General features: G+C 43.2%; 1 protein-coding gene and 1 long non-coding RNA gene across 7 annotated transcripts in view; one reads left to right on the forward strand and one right to left on the reverse strand.

Moving 5' to 3' along the window:
• LOC123354883 overlaps nt 1–12922 on the reverse strand; it is a 31771-nt gene extending 18849 nt beyond the window's left edge. The window contains exons 1-2 of the long non-coding RNA XR_006574931.1: nt 12806–12922; nt 8826–8951 (exon numbers count right to left, since the gene is read on the reverse strand). This is a non-coding gene — a long non-coding RNA (uncharacterized LOC123354883). The remainder of the gene's footprint in view (nt 1–8825; nt 8952–12805) is intronic.
• Nucleotides 1–18710, forward strand: part of PKNOX2 (PBX/knotted 1 homeobox 2) — a 651385-nt gene that overhangs the window by 556819 nt on the left and 75856 nt on the right. For all 6 annotated transcript variants that reach the window (XM_044997252.1, XM_044997249.1, XM_044997251.1 and 3 more), the window contains 2 exons: nt 16706–16835; nt 18019–18116. In XM_044997252.1, the coding sequence (XP_044853187.1) occupies nt 16706–16835; nt 18019–18116 (228 nt within the window). The remainder of the gene's footprint in view (nt 1–16705; nt 16836–18018; nt 18117–18710) is intronic.

An 18710-nucleotide genomic window follows, 5' to 3' on the forward strand; every position in this document is an offset into this window, starting at 1 on the left:
GTGTGTTTTATGAAAACAAGTATATGAGGGTGTCTGAAAGACAAAAATGATAAAACAAAGAAATCTGATGAGGTTCAACAAGGACAAGTGCAAAGTCCTGCACTTAGGACGGAAGAATCCCAAGCACTGCCACAGGCTGGGGACCGACTGGCTAAGCAGCAGTTCTGCAGAAAAAGACCTGGAGATTACAGTGAACAAGAAGCTGGATATGAGTCAGCAGTGTGCCCTTGTTGCCAAGAAGGCTAACGGCATATTGGGCTGTATAAGTAGGAGTATTGCCAGCAGATTGAGGGAAGTGATTATTCCCCTCTATTCGACACTGGTGAGGCCACACCTGGAGTATAGCATCCAGTTTTGGTCCCCCCGCTATAGAAAGGATGTGGACAAATTGTAGAGAGTACAGCGGAGAGCAACAAAAATGACTAGGGGGCTGGGGCACATGATTTACAAAGGGAGGCTGAGGGAACTGAGGTTATTTAGTCTGCAGAAAAGAAGAGTGGGGGATTTGATAGCAGCCTTCAACTACCTGAAGGGGGGTTCCAAAGAGGATGGAGCTCGGCTGTTCTCAGTGGTGGCAGATGACAGAACAAGGAGCAATGGTCTCAAGTTGCAGTGGGGGAGGTCTAGGTTGGATATTAGGAAACACTATTTCACTAGGAGGGTGGTGAGGCACTGGAATGGGTTACCTAAGGAGATGGTGGCATCGTCATCCTTAGAGGTTTTTAAGGCCCAGCTTGACAAAGCCCTGGCTGGGATGATTTAGTTGGTGTTGGTCCTGCTTTGAGCAGGGGGTTGGATTAGATGACTTCCTGGGGTCTCTTCCAACCCTAATCTTCTATTATTCTAACCCATATGGCGTCAGATAGGCAATTCTTCCTTGAGTCTCAGGTGACTCTTTTATGTAATATTTTCCAAATACCCATCTGGCCATCCTACAGCACATAATTTAGCTTCTCTTTCAATGCAACTAGATACAACAGGGGACTCTAACATGGGGAATGCCTCACAGGAATTCTCTCTGTCTTAAGCACAATCCAATGTTGCACATGATCATATCTCCGAAGTTCTTCATTATTCTTGGAGACCACACTAGTATACAGTAAGAGTAGCTGTTCTAATTGCTTCTTGTCATTGCCTTGTATGGATGCTTCTGTTACGTTAACCCCTATTTCTTTTTTCTGATTGGGTTGCATCATAGCTCTTGACCACTGCGCATGTGAGAGTCTTTGAGATGCTAGCTACATTGGACACTGTCCCCAAGATCTGAATTTTCACTACCTGCATCTCCTGGTCACTCACATTTATTTCTCTTACCCAAAACTCCCCTTTTGGTCCAACTTGAAACAGATCTCTGCTAACACAATTCTGACTGGATATCCATAGCTTCAAACACTCCCATAGGTTCAGTGATGCAGTCCTTTATTCTAGGGTATTATTGTGTGATGATCTGGTTTTGCCACAACTTTATTCTGAAGCACCACAGGTTCATGACATTCATCGCTCTTGTCCTGTGGTCATGGTAGGCGCCAAGATTTGTTCCTCCCCGCAGACTCCATGCTTCTTCCTACCCACATCTAGCAGGGGTATCTGAATATTTTCCAGGATCAGGTTTGTTCTGTTAATACCCCAGGAGTTCTTGTGATGCCTTCAGATAAAATCCACTCCTAATAACAGCACTAGAAATATTGAAATACTAAATAGACTTTTACTGTAGTGACCAAGTTCAGTGGAAGCTGAATTTCTCCTGTTGTCTGTGTTGTTAAGTGCTGTGTAATGTCATTGCTGTGACAACACTGTTAAGGTTCCTAAGCTGTAACAGCTGCTCAGTGCTTCTGTTCTTGGAGCTCCAGTGTTAGCTACACGAGCAGAGAGCACAGCCTGCAAATTCAGCAGACACTGATGTTACTCAAAGAAAGATCACAGGCTCAGCTTGCTGGCAAAGATGTTCTGCCAGGCTTATTGTCAATGACTCGTGGCACTAGTGCCCTGGCTCCATGGTTACAGGGACACTAACACACAGATGCCTGTGATGGGGGGAGGGATAGCTCAGTGGTTTGACCATTGGCTTGCCTAAACCCAGTATTATGAGTTCAATCCTTGAGGGGGCCATTTAGGGATCTGGGGCAAAAATCTGTCTGGGATTGGTCCTGCTTTGAGCAGGGGTAGGACTAAATGACCTCCTAAGGTCCCTTTCAACCCTGATATTCTATGACAATGGAACCAGGACAATGCCCTAGGCTGGACAAAGAAGCCCCTCCTATGATTTCTCCTTGTATACACTGATACAAACATATTACACTCCAAATGTTCGTTACTAACCCTACACCTTGTACCTGCTAGTTTGAACAAAACATCTTTATCCAATATCCTGTCATCCCATCATTATCTTACAAGGGATCAGTGTGTTCTTTTACCTTCTTTAAGAATGTGTTTATGTAGTTACTTGAGAATTCTGGGTGCTCTTCTACCAACCTCTCCAGTCAGGACTGTGCTTAATGGCTAGTAAATACCTAGTGTGTTGTTAGTTTGCCAAGGCCAGGCCTACTCTGATTCACAGCCCTTGGTTCACATTGTTCATTATGCCTGGGGCTCCAGCAAGGCCTACATTCCCCTCCTTTTTCTCTTTTTAGGGGGAGGATGTTTACCCATCATACCAGAAAATCATAATGTATTAACTGAAAATGACCCAGTGGGCTAAGCACTGTTCCTTGGCCAGTTTGCTTTACTCATCCATACATTCATGCCCCTTGTGTCAAATGGTCTGCACATTCCCTCATACGACCAGTGGACAGTTTTCTTTTTCCAATTGTTCTTAGTCCCATATAGTGGGCCTGAGAATATTAGGTCCAGGACTTTAGTTGAGAGGTGTAGTCTTCGATTCATTTTGAACAACTGGGATAGGCACTATTACAGTGTGTCCCACAGTGCTTTGTCTATAAGGAGTAAAACAGGAATTTGGAATGGTGACATCACAAATGAAGCCTTCATATTAAAACTTCTTGTAATTAGTTACTACACTGTTGGAGCCTATCAGTGCTTTCCTTGAAGAAAAGGAAAAGTCTTATCCACCACTGAAAGATGAGCAATGGATGCACTGATATTATGCGTCATCTGCAAACTCTCAATTTGGCACTCCAAGGGAAGGATAAGATTTTTTCTGACCTTTCCCAGACAGTCTTCAGCTTCCAGAACAAGTTAAAGCTTCTGGAAACAGATATAGTGTCAAAAGACTTCAACCACATTCCCTGTCTCAAGAGTAGGGTAAACACATTCCTTGAAATCAAAATAGAAAATCACAAACTTGAGGAATACAGAGGTAAATCAAGGACTGATGACTTTCAGGCCAGGTTTGAAGACTTGCAGAAGCTGAAATCCTGTTTTACCTTTCTTGTAAGCCCATTCATGGTTGATCAGGCTCTAAAGATGAAGCATATATCACAGTCTACAATCAAGTTCTGGAAGCAAGTGCCAGGAACAAAGTAGCCTCAACTCAAGAAGACTAGTGTGTGACTCATTTCAATTTTTGGCACAACATATTGCTGTGAATCTCTGTACTCCGCAATGAAGTTCGTAAAATTGAAACATCCTTCAGTCCTTACAAATCAACATCCGCCTTGATAACATCTGAACCAGATTTCCAAAGACTTACAACCAGGATGGAGACCCACAAGACCTCTAGCTCTAGCAGTAATTAGCCAAGATACAGTAATTAGGATGTTAATATTTTTTAAAATGCATGTGTAAAGGTTGTGCATGTCATGCGGCTCCTGAACAGAGGGTCAGTAAATTTGGCCACCCCGGTATATATTATCTTTTTAAAGATTTTTGCTATAACATTCCTATAACTATATTTTAATATTTAATAAAGGTGCAAACAAGTTTATAAAAACCCAAACCAAAAATTGTCATTTCATTAATACTACTTTTGCACTAATTGTATAAAAAACCTGTGACTGATAAAAGAGAATTGTTTTCATTTGCAATTGCATTATTTGTTGAGGCAAAAATGTACATATATTTATAACTGAGGCCTTTTTGAGCTTTGCAACAAAAATTGGTTATTAATAATATTATGATGGCTATACCCCAACCATAATATTAACATGTTGTGGTAACACTTATATTTAAAAAAATATAAAATTGACTTTTGTTGCAACAAAGTGAAAACAAAAGAAGTATTTACGTGACAGACACAACATACAATGACACAGCATAGAATCATAGAATATCAGGGTTGGAAGGGACCTCAGGAGGTCATCTAGTCCAACCCCCTGCTCAAAGCAGGACCAATTCCCAACTAAATCATCCCAGCCAGGGCTTTGTCAAGCCTGACCTTAAAAACCTCTAAGGAAGGAGATTCCACCACCTCCCTAGGTAACCCATTCCAGTGCTTCACCACTCTCTGAGTGAAAAAGTTTTTCCTAGTATCCAACCTAAACCTCCCCCGCTGCAACTTGAGACCATTACTCCTTGTTCTGTCATCAGGTACCACTGAGAACAATCTAGATCCATCCTCTTTGGAACCCCCTTTCAGGTAGTTGAAAGCAGTTATCAAATCCCGCTCATTCTTCTCTTCTGCAGACTAAACAATCCCAGTTCCCTCAGCCTCTCCTCATAAGTCATGTGCTCCAGCCCCCTAATCATTTTTGTTGCCCTCCGCTGGACTCTTTCCAATTTTTCCACATCCTTCTTGTAGTGTGGGGCCCAAAACTGGACACAGTACTCCAGATGAGGCCTCACCAATGCCGAATAGAGGGGAATGATCAGATCCCTCGATCTGCTGGCAATGCCCCTACTTATACAGCCCAAAATGCTGTTAGCCTTCTTGGCAACAAGGGCACACTGTTGATTCATATCCAGCTTCTCGTCCACTGTAACCCCTAGTCTTTTTCTGCAGAACTGCTTCCTAGCCCTTTCGGTCCCTAGTCTGTAACAGTGAATGGGATTCTTCCATCCTAAGTGCAGGACTCTGTACTTGTCCTTGTTGAACCTCATCAAGTTTCTTTTGGCCCAGTCCTCTAATTTGTCTAGGTCCCTCTGTATCCTATCCCTACCCTCCAGCGTATCCATCACTCCTCCAAGTTTAGTGTCATCTGCAAACTTGCTGAGAGTGCAGTCCGTGCCCAGGGGCGGCTCCAGGCACCAGCACACCAAGCGCGTGCCTGGGGAGGCAAGCCATGGGGGGTGCTCTGCCAGTCACCATGAGGGCGGCAGGCAGGTTGCCTTCAGCGGCATGCCTGCGGAGGGTCTGCTGGTCCCGCGGCTTCAGCGGACCTCCCGCAGGCATGCCGCTGAACCCGCGGGACCGGGGACCTCCTGCAGGCAAGCCGCCGAAGGTGGCCTGCCTGCTGTGCTTGGGGCGGCAAAATACCTAGAGCCGCCCCTGTCCACGCCATCCTCCAGATCATTAATGAAGATATTGAACAAAACCAGCCCCAGGATCGACCCTTGGGGCACTCCACTTGAAACCGGCTGCCAACTAGACATGGAGCCGTTGATCACTACCCATTGAGCCCAACGATCTAGCCAGCTTTCTATCCACCTTATAGTCCAATCATCAAGCCCATACTTCTTTAACTTGCTGGCAAGAATACTGTGGGAAACCGTATCAAAAGCTTTGCTAAAGTCAAGGAATAACACATCCACTGCTTTCCCCTCATCCACAGACCCAGTTATCTCCTCATACAAGGCAATTAGGTTAGTCAGGCATGACTTGCCCTTGGTGAATCCATGCTGACTGTTCCTGATCACTTTCCTCTCCACTAAGTGCTTCAGAATTGATTCCTTGAGTACCTGCTCCATGATTTTTCCAGGGACTGAGGTGAGGCTGACTGGCCTGTAGTTCCCCGGATCCTCCTTCTTCCCTTTTTTAAAGATGGGCACTACATTAGCCTTTTTCTAGTCATCTGGGACCTCCCACAATCGCCACGAGTTTCCAAAGATAATGGCCAATGGCCCTGAAATCACATCCGCCAACTCCTTTAGCACCCTCGGATGCAGCGCATCCGGCCCCAGGGACTTGTTCTCATCCAGTTTTTCTAAATAGTCCTGAACCACTCCTTTCTCCACAGAGGGCTAGTCACCTCCTCCCCCGACTGTGCTGCCCAGTGCAGTAGTCTGGGAGCTGACCTTGTTTATGAAGACAGAGGCAAAAAAATCATTGAGTACATTAGCTTTTTCCACATCCTCTGTCACTAGATTGCCTCCCCCATTCAGTAAGGGGCCCACACTTTCCTTGACTTTCTTCTTGTTGCTAACATACCTGAAGAAACCCTTCTTGTTACTCTTAATATCTCTTGCTAGCTGCAACTCCAAGTGTGATTTGGCCTTCCTGATTTCACTCCTGCATGCCTGAGCAATATTTTTATACTCCTCCCTGGTCATTTGTCCAATCTTCCACTTCTTGTAAGCTTCTTCTTTGCATTTAAGATCAGCGAGGATTTCACTGTTAAGCCAAGCTGGTCGCCTGCCATATTTACTATTCTTCCTACACATCGGGATGGTTTTTTCCTGCAACCTCAATAAGGATTCTTTAAAATACAGCCAGCAATCCTGGACTCCTTTCCCCCTCATGTTATTTTCCCAGGGGATCCTGCCCATCAGCTCCCCTTTTCTGCTTTTCTGAAGTCCAGTGTCTGTATTCTGCTGCTCTTTCTTCCTTGTGTCAGGATCCTGAACTCAACCATCTCATGGTCACTGCCTCCCAGGTTCCCATCCACTTTTGCTTCCCCTACTAACTCTTCTCTGTTTGTGAGCACAACATATATGACATACAGGACAAATTTACAATTGAAGACGAATGGCACTAGAATTGTATTTATAACTATATAAAATAAGGCTTTAAGAGCTTAACGTTATTAAAGCAATGCATTTTAGAAAACAGGCAGGTGAGCAAAAGAGTTAAATATTTAAATAAGCAAATTATTACCTTTTTATTTAAAGCTTTTAATAAGAATTGATAAAAATCCACAGTAGTTGCCCACTTTGTTGTATTAATTTAGTTAACTTAAAGCAGGTTCCATTACTTTATATTCCTTTTATTTTAAAAATGCTGCTATATGGAAATAAGAAAAACTCATGTTTCATATAGTAATTAATGGCTAAGATTAGAAGAAGAGCTAACGTTTCTGTTGCTTGGCAACCATATCTTCTAGAAAGTTAGGAATAGTTCCAGCTGTTGCATTCCTGAAAGGTTAAAATGATTAATTTACTGGGCTTATTTAAAGTAACGTTTTTACATTAGGTTTTTTCTTTCCCCGCACCCCCAGTTCCTTCATCTTTTTCCTGTGATGCAGGTGTCTGTAATAACTACAACTTTTAACTTTTAAAACAGAGAGCAGAAATGAGGAGAGGTTGGGGGAGAAGGGGGAGAGAGGAGAAGAGCAATCTAGGAAGGGCAGGAGACCTGAGCCAAGAGATTAATTAACTCTGTGAAGTACCGGCAGCAGCAGTGAGTTTTGCAAACTGAGAGAAGATATAAAGGAAAATTTAACTGATATATAAAACTGTTTGAGAAAGAAGGTTATATTATTAGCTCTGAATGAGGAGTGGGGCTCCATAGGTTAAAGCAGAGGGTTGGGAACCCATAACCCTAGTTTTTATCCTGGCCCTGAGAGGAGAGTGGGGGTTGTTATTTACCTCTTTTTGGAAAACCCAAATTTGTTCCCCCAGTTGCTTTTATCTGCATGCCAAATGGATTGCAGGATTGCCCTTCCCTGCTGCAGTTAACCATTTCTGTGCAGCTCCATGGATTAATGTATCAATTCTAGGTGTTAACCTGATCGCTCTTGGCTTTTCAGTTTGAAATCCTTTTTTAATCCACTCCCCAGCAATCAAGTCATAGCTCCCATCTCCTAATATGCTCTGTGAACAGGGCTGGATTTCCAATTAGGCACAGTAGGCATGTGCCCAGAGGCACTGGCATTCTAGGGGCACCTTACCTCTCTAAAGAAGTTGCTGTGCCTCAGGGCACCTAAGGTGTAAACCCAGCCCTGTCTGTGAACGGTTCCATTTTCTCCTTCATCTGATTTACCAATCTAGTGAAAGTATTGTTTGCTACTTTTCCCTCCTGTGCACTTACTCTTTCATTCCAGCAGGCACCAGTCTAGGTCTCAATTTAGGTTTTGCCAGAATGTAGCTCTTATCATACGGTGGTGGTTGCAATGCACAGAGACGGCTTGGTCACTCTTGGTCTGGGTCATTCCCAATGCCCCCATTCCAACACCCATTCCAATCATCTCATGTTCCATCTCTTAATTTTGCTAGGGCTACCTTTTTCTATTTCTGTCCCCATTCTTCAGGCGCTATATAAATACCCGAAGCCTGTTGTTGCCCAACAAGATTTATAACAGGGGCTGGCACTTTTTTTCTGCAGATTCACTACAGCTATTTCCAATTTTCTATTCTGTTCTTGTGCTTGCTGTAATGTATCATGTCTCTGGACTGCTTGCTGCCCTGCCAGGAGAGTTGAAGCCTTCCATGGCTTGGCTGCTTCTCTTAACTCTTCTTTTGTTTTTGTTATTTGCCCAGCCAGTTTTGTGGTGTGTTGTCTTAACCGTCTAACAGTCATGGCCATAGTTTGCAATATTGTACATTTATTATTCTTATTATTTTTCAAGGCTACACTCTCTGCCCTAGCCTTACAGATTCCAGTCCATGTTTCCCCACACTCTTTTTTAAACTCGTATGGACCACATTTTTCATTACCCAGCACATCCAAACCTTATCAAAGTTTCTGGAGATCTGTGGAGGAGAGGGGGTGCCCCAGTTCATAGTTTTCTGTCACCTGAGGTCATGACCCCTAGAGCAGGCAGCTTGCCACTTACCTTATCAGCAGTCGGAGTCATCAGTGTTGTTAAGTGCTGTGGAAGGTCATTGCTGCAGCAACGCTATCAAGGCTTCTACACTGTCACAGCTGCTCAGTGGACCCATTCTTGGTGTTCTGGTGTTAGCTGCATGAGAAGAGAACGTAGCCTGGTGGTTCAACAGACCTCAATGTTACTCATGAAGAAAGACCACAAACTCAGCTTGGTGGCAAAGGCACTCAACCAGGTTTATTATTGACAAAGAACAATACTACAGTGCTGCTTCTGTGGTTACAGGTACACTAACACATGTATGTCCACGACAATTGTACCAGCTCAGTCAGAGCACCAGGAGAGTGCCCCCTAGACTAGGCAAAGATGTCATAGAATCATAGAATATCAGGATTGGAAGGGACCTCAGGAGGTCATCTAGTCCAGTGCTTCTCAAAATTGGGCCTCCCTTGTTCATGGAAAGCCCCTGGAGGTCCGGGCCGGTTTGTTTACCTGCCGCAGGTTCGGCTGATCGCGGCTCCCACTGGCCAATGGGGGCTGCGGGAAGTGGTGCAGGCCGAGGGATGTGCTGGCCACCCTAACCAATCCTTGGGGCACTCCGCTTGATACTGGCTACCAACTAGACATGGAGCCATTGATCACTACCCATTGAGCCTGACGATCTAGCCAGCTTTCTATCCACCTTATAGTCCATTCATCCAACCCATGTCCCTCCTATGACTTCTCCTTTTATACATTGATAAAAATATGTTACATATTACACTCCAGACATTGTTCGTTACCAACCCTACACCTTGTATCTGCTAGTTCGAACAAAACATCCTTATCCATTATCCTGTCATCCCATCCTTATCTTATGAGGGGGTCAGTGTGTTCTTGTACCATTTCTTAAGAATGTGTTTAGGTAATTACTTGAGAACTCCGGGTGTTCTTGTACCAACCTGTCTGATCAAGAATGTGTTTACTTGGCTAGCCAAAACCTAGTTTTTCCAAGACCGGGTCTCCTCTGGTTCACAGTCTTTGGTTCACACTTTTAGTTATGCCTAAGGCTCCAGCAAGGCCTACAGTGTGACATTTCTGAAGATTAATAGTCATCAATTTAACTCTTGCATTGCAAATTTTCTTCCCTTTTAGCACTGCTCACACTTGTTTCAGATTCTGACTCCAATGGCAGGTTTTTCTGCAGTTTCATACCAGTGCTCTGAGCAGTCATACTGCTCTCTTACATACAATGCAACTCCCCCACCTATTCTGCCCTGCCTGTCCTTCCTGAACAGTTTATATCCATCCATGACAGTACTCCAGTCATGTGAGTTATCCCACCAAGTCTCTGTTATTCCCATCACATCATAATTCTTTGGCTGTGCCAGGACTTCCAGTTCTCCCTGCTTGTTTCCCAGGCTTCTTGCATTTGTGTACAGGCACTTAAGATAACTCGCTGGTCGTCCTGCTTTCTCAGTATGAGGCAGGAGTCCTCTCCTCTTGTGCTCTCCTGCTCATGCTTTCTCCTGGTATCCCACTTCCCCACTTACCTCAGGGCTTTGGTCTCCTTCCCCCGGTGAACCTAGTTTAAAGCCCTCCTCACTAAATTAGCCAGCTTGCTTGCGAAGATGCTCTCCTCTCTCTTCGTTACGTGGATCCCATCTCTGCCTAGCACTCCTCCTTCTTGGAACACCATTCCATGGTCAGAGAATCCAAAGCCTTCTCTCAGACACCACCTGCATAGCCATTCATTGACTTCCACGATTCGACAGTCTCTACCCGGGCCTTTTCCTTACACAGGGAGGATGGACGAGAATGACACTTGTGCTTCAAATTCCTTTATCAATCTTCTCAGAGCCACGTAGTCTGCAGTGATCCGCTCAAGGTCATTCTGGGCAGTATCATTGGTGCCCATGTGGAGAAGCAGGAAGGGGTAGCGATCCAAGGGCTTGATGAGTCTCAGCAGTCTCTCCATCACATCATGATTCCTGGCCAGGTATCAGACATTACTTATCAGGGCTGTAAGTCTGGGCATCTGGAGATTTTATGTAAATGTTATAGTGTCTTAATTTCTATATTAGATGAATATGCATTACAGTATTTGCATGAATCTCCAGTCATAAATCCATCAATCCCCACCACCACCACCATAACATCAAACCTATTAATTCCCCCCTTATTTTTCTCCCTTCCTTTTCCCTTCAAGTTTCCCCATCTCCTCTCTAGCTTTTTTGTTATACCCTCAAATCCCCTCCTCCTCTTTGCTCACTCCTTCCCTGAAATTTCTCTCCTCTCCTTTCTTCCTCTCACTCCTGCTCGCATCCCCTTTGAGCTTTTCTGTCTTCCTGGGGCATCAAATCTTGGCTGCTATAGTGTGCTCTAGGCTGCAGTCTGCTGCTCCCCCTGCAGACCTGTGCCTGCAGAGCTCACTCTCTATATTGTTGGGCTGGCTGGATAGAGACTAGACAGCTCTGCAGGGGGAGGAGAAAGAGGAATAAAATAACTGTTGGAGTCAGAGCGGTATCTATAGTAGGGCTACATGGTACAGCTGTGGAGAGGGCATCTGGAGAGAACCAGGATGTGGAGCAGAGGGGTTCTGCAGCAAAAATCCTAAGGACAGCCATGCTAGGGAAGAAAGCTTCACTGAAGTTTAGTTTTTGTTACTTACATGGCATAGATTAATAGAGTCATTGATTTTAAGGCCAGCATTTTGACGATTGAGTCTGATCTTGTGCATTAGTAGGCCATAGAATTTCACCCAGTGATTCCAGCATTGAGATCATTAATTTCTGGTTGAGCTAAAAGATACATTCTAGAAGGACACTCATTCTTAATGTAAAGAGTTCTAAGGATGGAACTCCTTGGAAAGCTGCTCTTAGGTATAGCTACCGACACTGTGGTTGGGGAATGCAGAGGCATAGAGCAGGGGCCTTGGTGTAGAGTGGTTGATTGAATCTACTTCTCTCTATATCAAAAGTCTAAATCCCTCTTCTTATTCCATCATATCCACCCCATGTGTCATCACCGAAAAGATCAGTACCTTTAAGGGACCGTCAGCCAAATACTGTGAGCAATACATTTCAATCAAAATTTCTCTGTAATAGCCACAAACACCTTAAAATTAAGGCAATGAAGTAGGAGGGAGAGGATTCTAGGCTCAGATGAGGAAGCAAATTCTGTTCAGAGCTACCCATGTGGAATCAAGTATGAATCTATTACATTAATTGCATCATTGGGCAGCAAAGACCTTCTAGTATTCAGCGCTATCATTACCTGCCTGCTGCAATTTCACTCCTCCACCCTCCATGACAGCAGCAGTTTCAATGTGAGCACTCTGCTGAGGAGCTGCTTTCTCACTTCACTCTGAACATGAGTCCCACAGGGGGCCTTGCTTTGTCTTTTGCTTTCTGAGGCTGCCAGGGTTACACAATGCCAAGAAGGACAACCAGATACACTAAAAATCAGGGATTTTAAATGGGCACATTGATTCCCCCATGCTGTGGACTCTTGATGCTGACAGACCATTGCCTATAATCATAAAATTCCTTAGCTTGCAGGACAGAGAATTGATCTTGTGTGGACCCTGTAAGGGCAGCAAGGGAGATGATATCTTCTTTTACCCCAATTCCTGCCTAGAAACACAAAAGGGAACAGCATTTATTCCCAGCAGATATAATCTCTGAAATAAAAACATTAAATCTGACCTCTGCAGAACATGTACATCTCAGTTTCACTAGGAGACTCTCAGGCCTGGTCCATACTTAAAACTATATCATTCTACTCTACAATGAGAGCAGCACAGGGAACCAGGGATTGGCAAAGAGGCTCTTCAACTGCTTTATATATATATACATACACAGTATTGTCACCGTGCCTCAGTGGGTTACAGCTGAGAATACCAATTTCAGGACAAACTGCTGAGAAATAGGGAAGACTTACCCCCAAACTGGTGGTTATTCTACCATTAGATATACCAAGCCAGTAACAAAAATAAACTTTTGACTCACCACAAGAAGTCAAAAATGCACTCTCTTTAGGAATTCCAGCATTTATTTCACTACCCAGACACTAGCTTATGATGAGCATTTATTGAAAACCAATTTCATCAAACAAAGGATTCTTCTGATCTCAAGAGACCAGTGACATAACTAGGTTAATATATAACTCAGATCTTACCCAATAATCACGCTGTTGCCAATCCTTTAATAGCTAAAATCTAAAGGTTTATTTTTAAAAGAAAAGAAATAGAGCGTTAAAATGGTTAAGGAAATCATATACATACAATCATTGCAAAGTACTTGTATCATGTTTGAAGCCGTGATGGAATAAACTGCTAGTTTGCAAGTCTCTCCAGAAATTACCCAATCAGCTTGGTGGTCATCAGTCATTGTTTAGAGCTTCCTTATTAGAAATCCAACCCAGAGAAATGAAGCAGGAAATGAAGACAAAATGGAGATGTTTCTAGGGTCTTTTATACCCTCTCCCATGTGGATGGAATTTTACTGTCCCAAACAAAGCTTCCAGTCTCAGTTTGTGGAAAATTATAGGCACAAGATGGAGTCCAGGGTCACATGAGCAAGTCACATGCCCTTGCATGACTTGCTGACTCACATGAGCAAGCCATTGGCCACATGGAGGCTAAGGCGTCTACAGGAAGAGCCAACTGGGTGGAGTGAGTTTCTTTTATGGCCCACTGTGAGAGTTAATTGCCCTTAATGGGCCATCAACACAAAGCTGTCTGGCCTGAATGTAGTTTTTATGTGGTGGGTGCTACCCCAGGATCAAATACATTTGAAATACTGGCACATAGCCAATGTTCATAACTTTAGATACAAAGATGATACATGCATACAAACAGAATAATCATATTTGACAGATTCTAACTTTTTCATTGATTCCTTACATGACATACTTTGTATAAGATTTGTTGCAATAACAGTGGTAGCAACATTGATATACAAGGTCATATTTCAATCATACCGAATCACAACCATGATGGGGGAGAGGAGCCCTTACATGCCAGGTGACAGCTTTATTACTATATAACCATATGTACATATTTAGCTCCCAAAGACCCCACTAAAGACTGGGGCCCCACTGGTGGATGCTCTACAAACACAGATAAGACACAGGAATACAGGAACTACCAGTGTGGATCAAAATCATGAACCATTTAGTCCAGTACCCTGTCTCCAACATTGGTATGCATCAGATGCTTTTGAAGAAGGTGCAAGGACCCTCCTTAGTAATTAGAGATTGTCTTAAATAATGCACCATAAGATTTACTTATTTTTCCAAGACAATCACTGCCATGGAGGGTTTGCAGTTTACGAAACAATAAACAGATAAAGGGTTGGAAATTGGAAACAACGTATCAGCAAAAGGACAGGTCGATTCATGTGAGGACCCTGGAGTAAATGTCATAGTTGAAGTTATATTGTAACACCTTGTATTTGCCAGCCAATTGGGATGTTGTTTGAATATTGGTTTAATTAACATTTTGTTAAAATTGCTATGTTGTATTACATAAGCATAGTGGGGCAGTTGGTTGCAGTATGTGCTTTCAGGAGGCTTAGAGCAGCGTGTGTGGGAGATTACTGCCTCCACTTCTAGATTAGGGAAGACCGAGCTTGTTTAAACTTCAAGGAAGCAAAACTTTATTCTTGGAAGTGTGGCACTGGCAAGGCTTGGTTTGTTACATGTTTCTGGTTGGCTGGCTTGAGAGTACAGGGAAAGTGAAGGGGAGGGGGACAGGCATGGGGAAGTGAGTATGAGTAGGGAAGCAGGAAAGAGAAGGAAGAGGAAAGGAACAGTCTCAACTCATCTCATCTGTGTAGCCATAATCAATAGTTTGAGGTTCTGTCTCAACTAGCATAAAAGGTAGGTTTTTTAAACATTAGCTACCACATTTTAAAATGCTAGTGTAGACAAGGCAAATTATATTTTAACATGGGTTAGTTCAAAGTCAAGGTGAGCCCTGGGAAGGGTTTTTAGAGTTAGGTTTGGTCTACACTAAAAAGTTAGCTTGACATAGCTACATCAGTCAGGGGGATGAAAAAACATACCCCTGACCAACTTAGTTATGTCTACATAACTTTTAGGTGAAGATGCAGGTATGTCAGTGGAAGAATGATTCTGTCGACATTGCTAGCATCATTTGGGTGGTGTTCCTACACTGACAGAAAAAGGCCTTCTGGTGGTGTAGGCTGTGTCTACACTACAGAATTATGCTGGTATAGATATGCCAACACATCTATGCCAGTATAATCTCTGTAGCGTAGAAACAGCCTCAAGCAGCAGAGAAGGTGAAAGCCAATCAATCCTCATTGTTAGGAGAAACATCATCCATCTCAGACACTTTGAGAGAGCTGTTCAAAAAGTGGCAATTCTTTTCTATGTATTCTATGTATTTTTATTTTCCATGCAAAAGAAATAGATTAGATTTCAAATGAAAAATTTTGATTATGTGTAATTTGAGTCAAATCAAAATAAAATGGTTTAATTTTTGGAGGCTATTTCTCCTTTCTTTTCCTCCCCTCTTCTTCCCCCTGGAAAGGAAGAGAAAGAGTGAGAAACAAGAACAATGACAACAACTAAGAATACATGAGTATTTTCATTTCAAACCTAATTGAAAATTTTTGTTTGGATGAAAAATTGATAAATCAGGGAACATTTCCTAACAAAAAGAGAATTGTTTGATTTCCTTCTAAAGTTTTCAAATTGAACTGAACCAAAAAAAGTTTTAATGAAAAATCTGAAGATAGTGAAGATTATAAAACAGTTTTGTCAAAAAATCTTTTTTAATGAAAAATGTTTTTTAAAAGGGAACTCGAAGTGGGAGGATCTGAGTTCTTCTCCTGGCTTTGTTGTGTGCCATTTGGCAAGTCACTTAGTCTGTCTCTGCCTTAGCTTCCCTATCTATAAAATGCCCTTTGTCACTGGGCATTGAGGCTTCATTCACTAATAGATCTGGTCAATGTTTTTTAGATCAAAAAAATTTCCCACTGAAAATTTGGGTTTCTGTATCACCCCTCAGGAAAAAGGTAGTTTTGACTAAATTTGCAGGGGTTTTTTAAAGGACGTTTCTAAACACGGCAATTTTTTAAATTTCAATTGAAATTTGTTTAGTTTTGTTTTCCGAAAACCAAATATTTTTTGAAAATTCAATTTTTTTCCCCCTTTTCTCCTCCTTTTTCACCTTTTTTGCCATTGTGCACAATTTAATAATAATGTCCAAGCTGTTGTAGGGCTTTTTTTGCTTTATTTTTTTCCCTTTTCTACTCAGCAGTGTTTCAAAACTTCATCCTGTTGAGGAAATTTTGAAAAGTCACAGAGGGGAAGAGTTAACAAAGTTCATTTTTCTAACTTGGTAACTTTTCCAAAGTTGGAGACATTTTTAAAAGTTAAAGTAGAAAAAGGGAAATGTTAAAAAGAGAGGAAAGAATAAAAAATCCAATAACTAGACATTCTGTTCCATTCAGGAGCAAAAAAGGGAGAAAAGAAAAATCCAAAATTTCAAAAGGTTGTTTTAATTTCTGAAGGTTGAATTGAAATGTGAATGTCAATTAAAATAAAAAATGAAATGAAATTTCAGATAGAACTAAAGCATTTTAAAAAATTTGAATCTAAATGAAAAAATACTGTTTTATTTCATTTTGAAGTTTTTCCATAGAAAAAAATATCAAAATATTTACAACAGAAATTCATTGTTGGAAAAAAGTATGTTTTATTCTGTTTATTAATATTTCTAAAATGCGTTGAGATCCCTAAAAATCTGGGTCTGCAGAAGAGCACAGGGTTAGTATTGAATTAATCCTTTGATCAAAGGCTAATTCCCCAAAAGGCTTGTTTCTACTGATTGTGTCTGAAATCTTTGTATAAGCTGAGGTTTGTGTTGGTCTTTCTAGGATTTGCTGCAGAATTCTCCGAACTCAATGACTGCAGTGGCCAACAACCCCCAGGGAATTGTGGTCCCAGCATCAGCGCTGCAGCCAGGGAATATCTCCATGACAACGGTCAATTCACAAGTTGTGTCAGGTGGGAGGCGTGCAATGTACATCAGTGACCATGTTAGTCACATCTTTTGCATGCTTAGATTCTTTCTTTAGATGACAAGAAAAAAAACTGAAGTAAGAACAGGCAGAGCAAATGTCTGTGAAATGAAAGGTATGGCACGGAACTGGACAGCACTTGGCACGTCCAAGTTTCTTCTGACTCAAATGTTGTGAAATGGGAACACTTGTCTTTCTGTTAAAGCTGAGATCATTAACTGCACAGAAGGAGAGCTCTGATGGCTCTACTGGCTCTGCCTTCTTGGATCAGGGCTCACGATACTGCATGCTGGCCCATTGGTAGCCAGTAGGTTCATTTTCTCAGAACCATTCTTTGTGAGCTGGGCACTGTCTGTTATTTCAGCAACTCTAGTTCTGCTTTGGGTATCGATCTGTGATCCAGTGCAGAATGGATGTGTTTTAAAACAGAGCTGTAGTGTTGATGCATCAGCCTTCTGTCATCTCTGCTTTGCAGAACGTCAAACCAGGGGCGGCTCTATGTTTTTTGCTGCCCCAAGCACAGCAGTCAGGCAGCCTTCGGCAGCACGCGGATTCGGCGGCGTTTCTGTGGGTGATCTGCCAGTCCCGCACCTTCGGCATTCCCGCCACCAAAGCTGCGGGACTGGTGGACCTGCTGCAGGCATGCCGCTGAAGGCTGCCTGACTGCTGCCCTCACAGCAACCGGCAGGCCGCCCCCCGCAGCTTGCCGTCCCAGGCATGCGCTTGCTGCGCTGGTGCCTGGAGCCGCACCTGTGTCAAATTCTGTAGCTCCAGGGGTGGTCTTATCCCCAGAATAGGATGGGAGAGTTCTATCCCCTCACAGCCACTCCAGGCTGTGGCTGCCCCAGGACCCCAGAACCTGAGAGCTCTTGGCTTTGGAAGGAAATGACATTATTTTGTCATACTTTTACTGTGATCCTTTGCTTGAACTACAGGAATGGCTCTAGACCCATTTTTGTCCGGCGGTCCAATCCTTGTGCTGGGCAGTGTGCAGCTCAGCTATAAGTGTTAATATGCTGCTTTCAAAACTGACTTCTCACTACAACCCTGGGCTGCAGCTGGGACCAGTGAAACCACTGGCCTTGTGCATGTGCCTCCCCTTGGCCAGCCTGGAGTGATAAATACCAGCTGTTTCCCTAAAATTCTGCTTTGAACCATATCTTTGTCAGGTGGAGCCCTTTACCAGCCTGTAACTATGGTAACATCTCAGGGCCAGGTGGTAACCCAAGCAATCCCACAAGGAGCCATACAGATCCAGAACACACAGGTAAGATGAGTGGGACCAAGAGGCCTGAAAGGGCTAAGCCAGAGCACTGGCTTCCTTCAAGTTTTAAAAGGGGAACAACTACAGGGAAAGAGCTTGATCATTTTTCATTCATCCACTGCTCTCCATCTGCCCCCACAATCTCCTTTCATGCCCTGTTTCAGCTCCTGCTCTCTCTGGTCACATGCTTGCTCTCACACTCTCTTTTTGCACATGATCTCAGGTTCCCTTCTCTCACACTCTCCCCTCCGTGCTATCTTGTGCTCTCTCTCCCCTCTCACACTCACTCCTGCTCTCTCACCTAAATTGTACAGGCAGACTCACTTACAAACAACAGCTGCCATTGCTTTTAGCAGATTTTAGGTCCAGCAGTTCCTGACAATATGCTTAGCAATGAGGAGCCAAATATTCTGTCAGAGTGCAGACAGTTCTCATTAAAAACAGTGGGGGTTATGTACTCACACATGATCAGGCCTGGGACATCCAGCCAGGCCTATGCATAATGCAAGTGTGATGGGCTGTCAAAGGGAGATCTGAGTTTTGATCCTGCACTAACACTCTGGCTTCTTAGTAAGTAACTGACCCATGACATGTGAC

Source organism: Mauremys mutica, chromosome 22 (genome assembly GCF_020497125.1).
Source record: "Mauremys mutica isolate MM-2020 ecotype Southern chromosome 22, ASM2049712v1, whole genome shotgun sequence".
Lineage (NCBI taxonomy): Eukaryota > Metazoa > Chordata > Testudines > Geoemydidae > Mauremys > Mauremys mutica.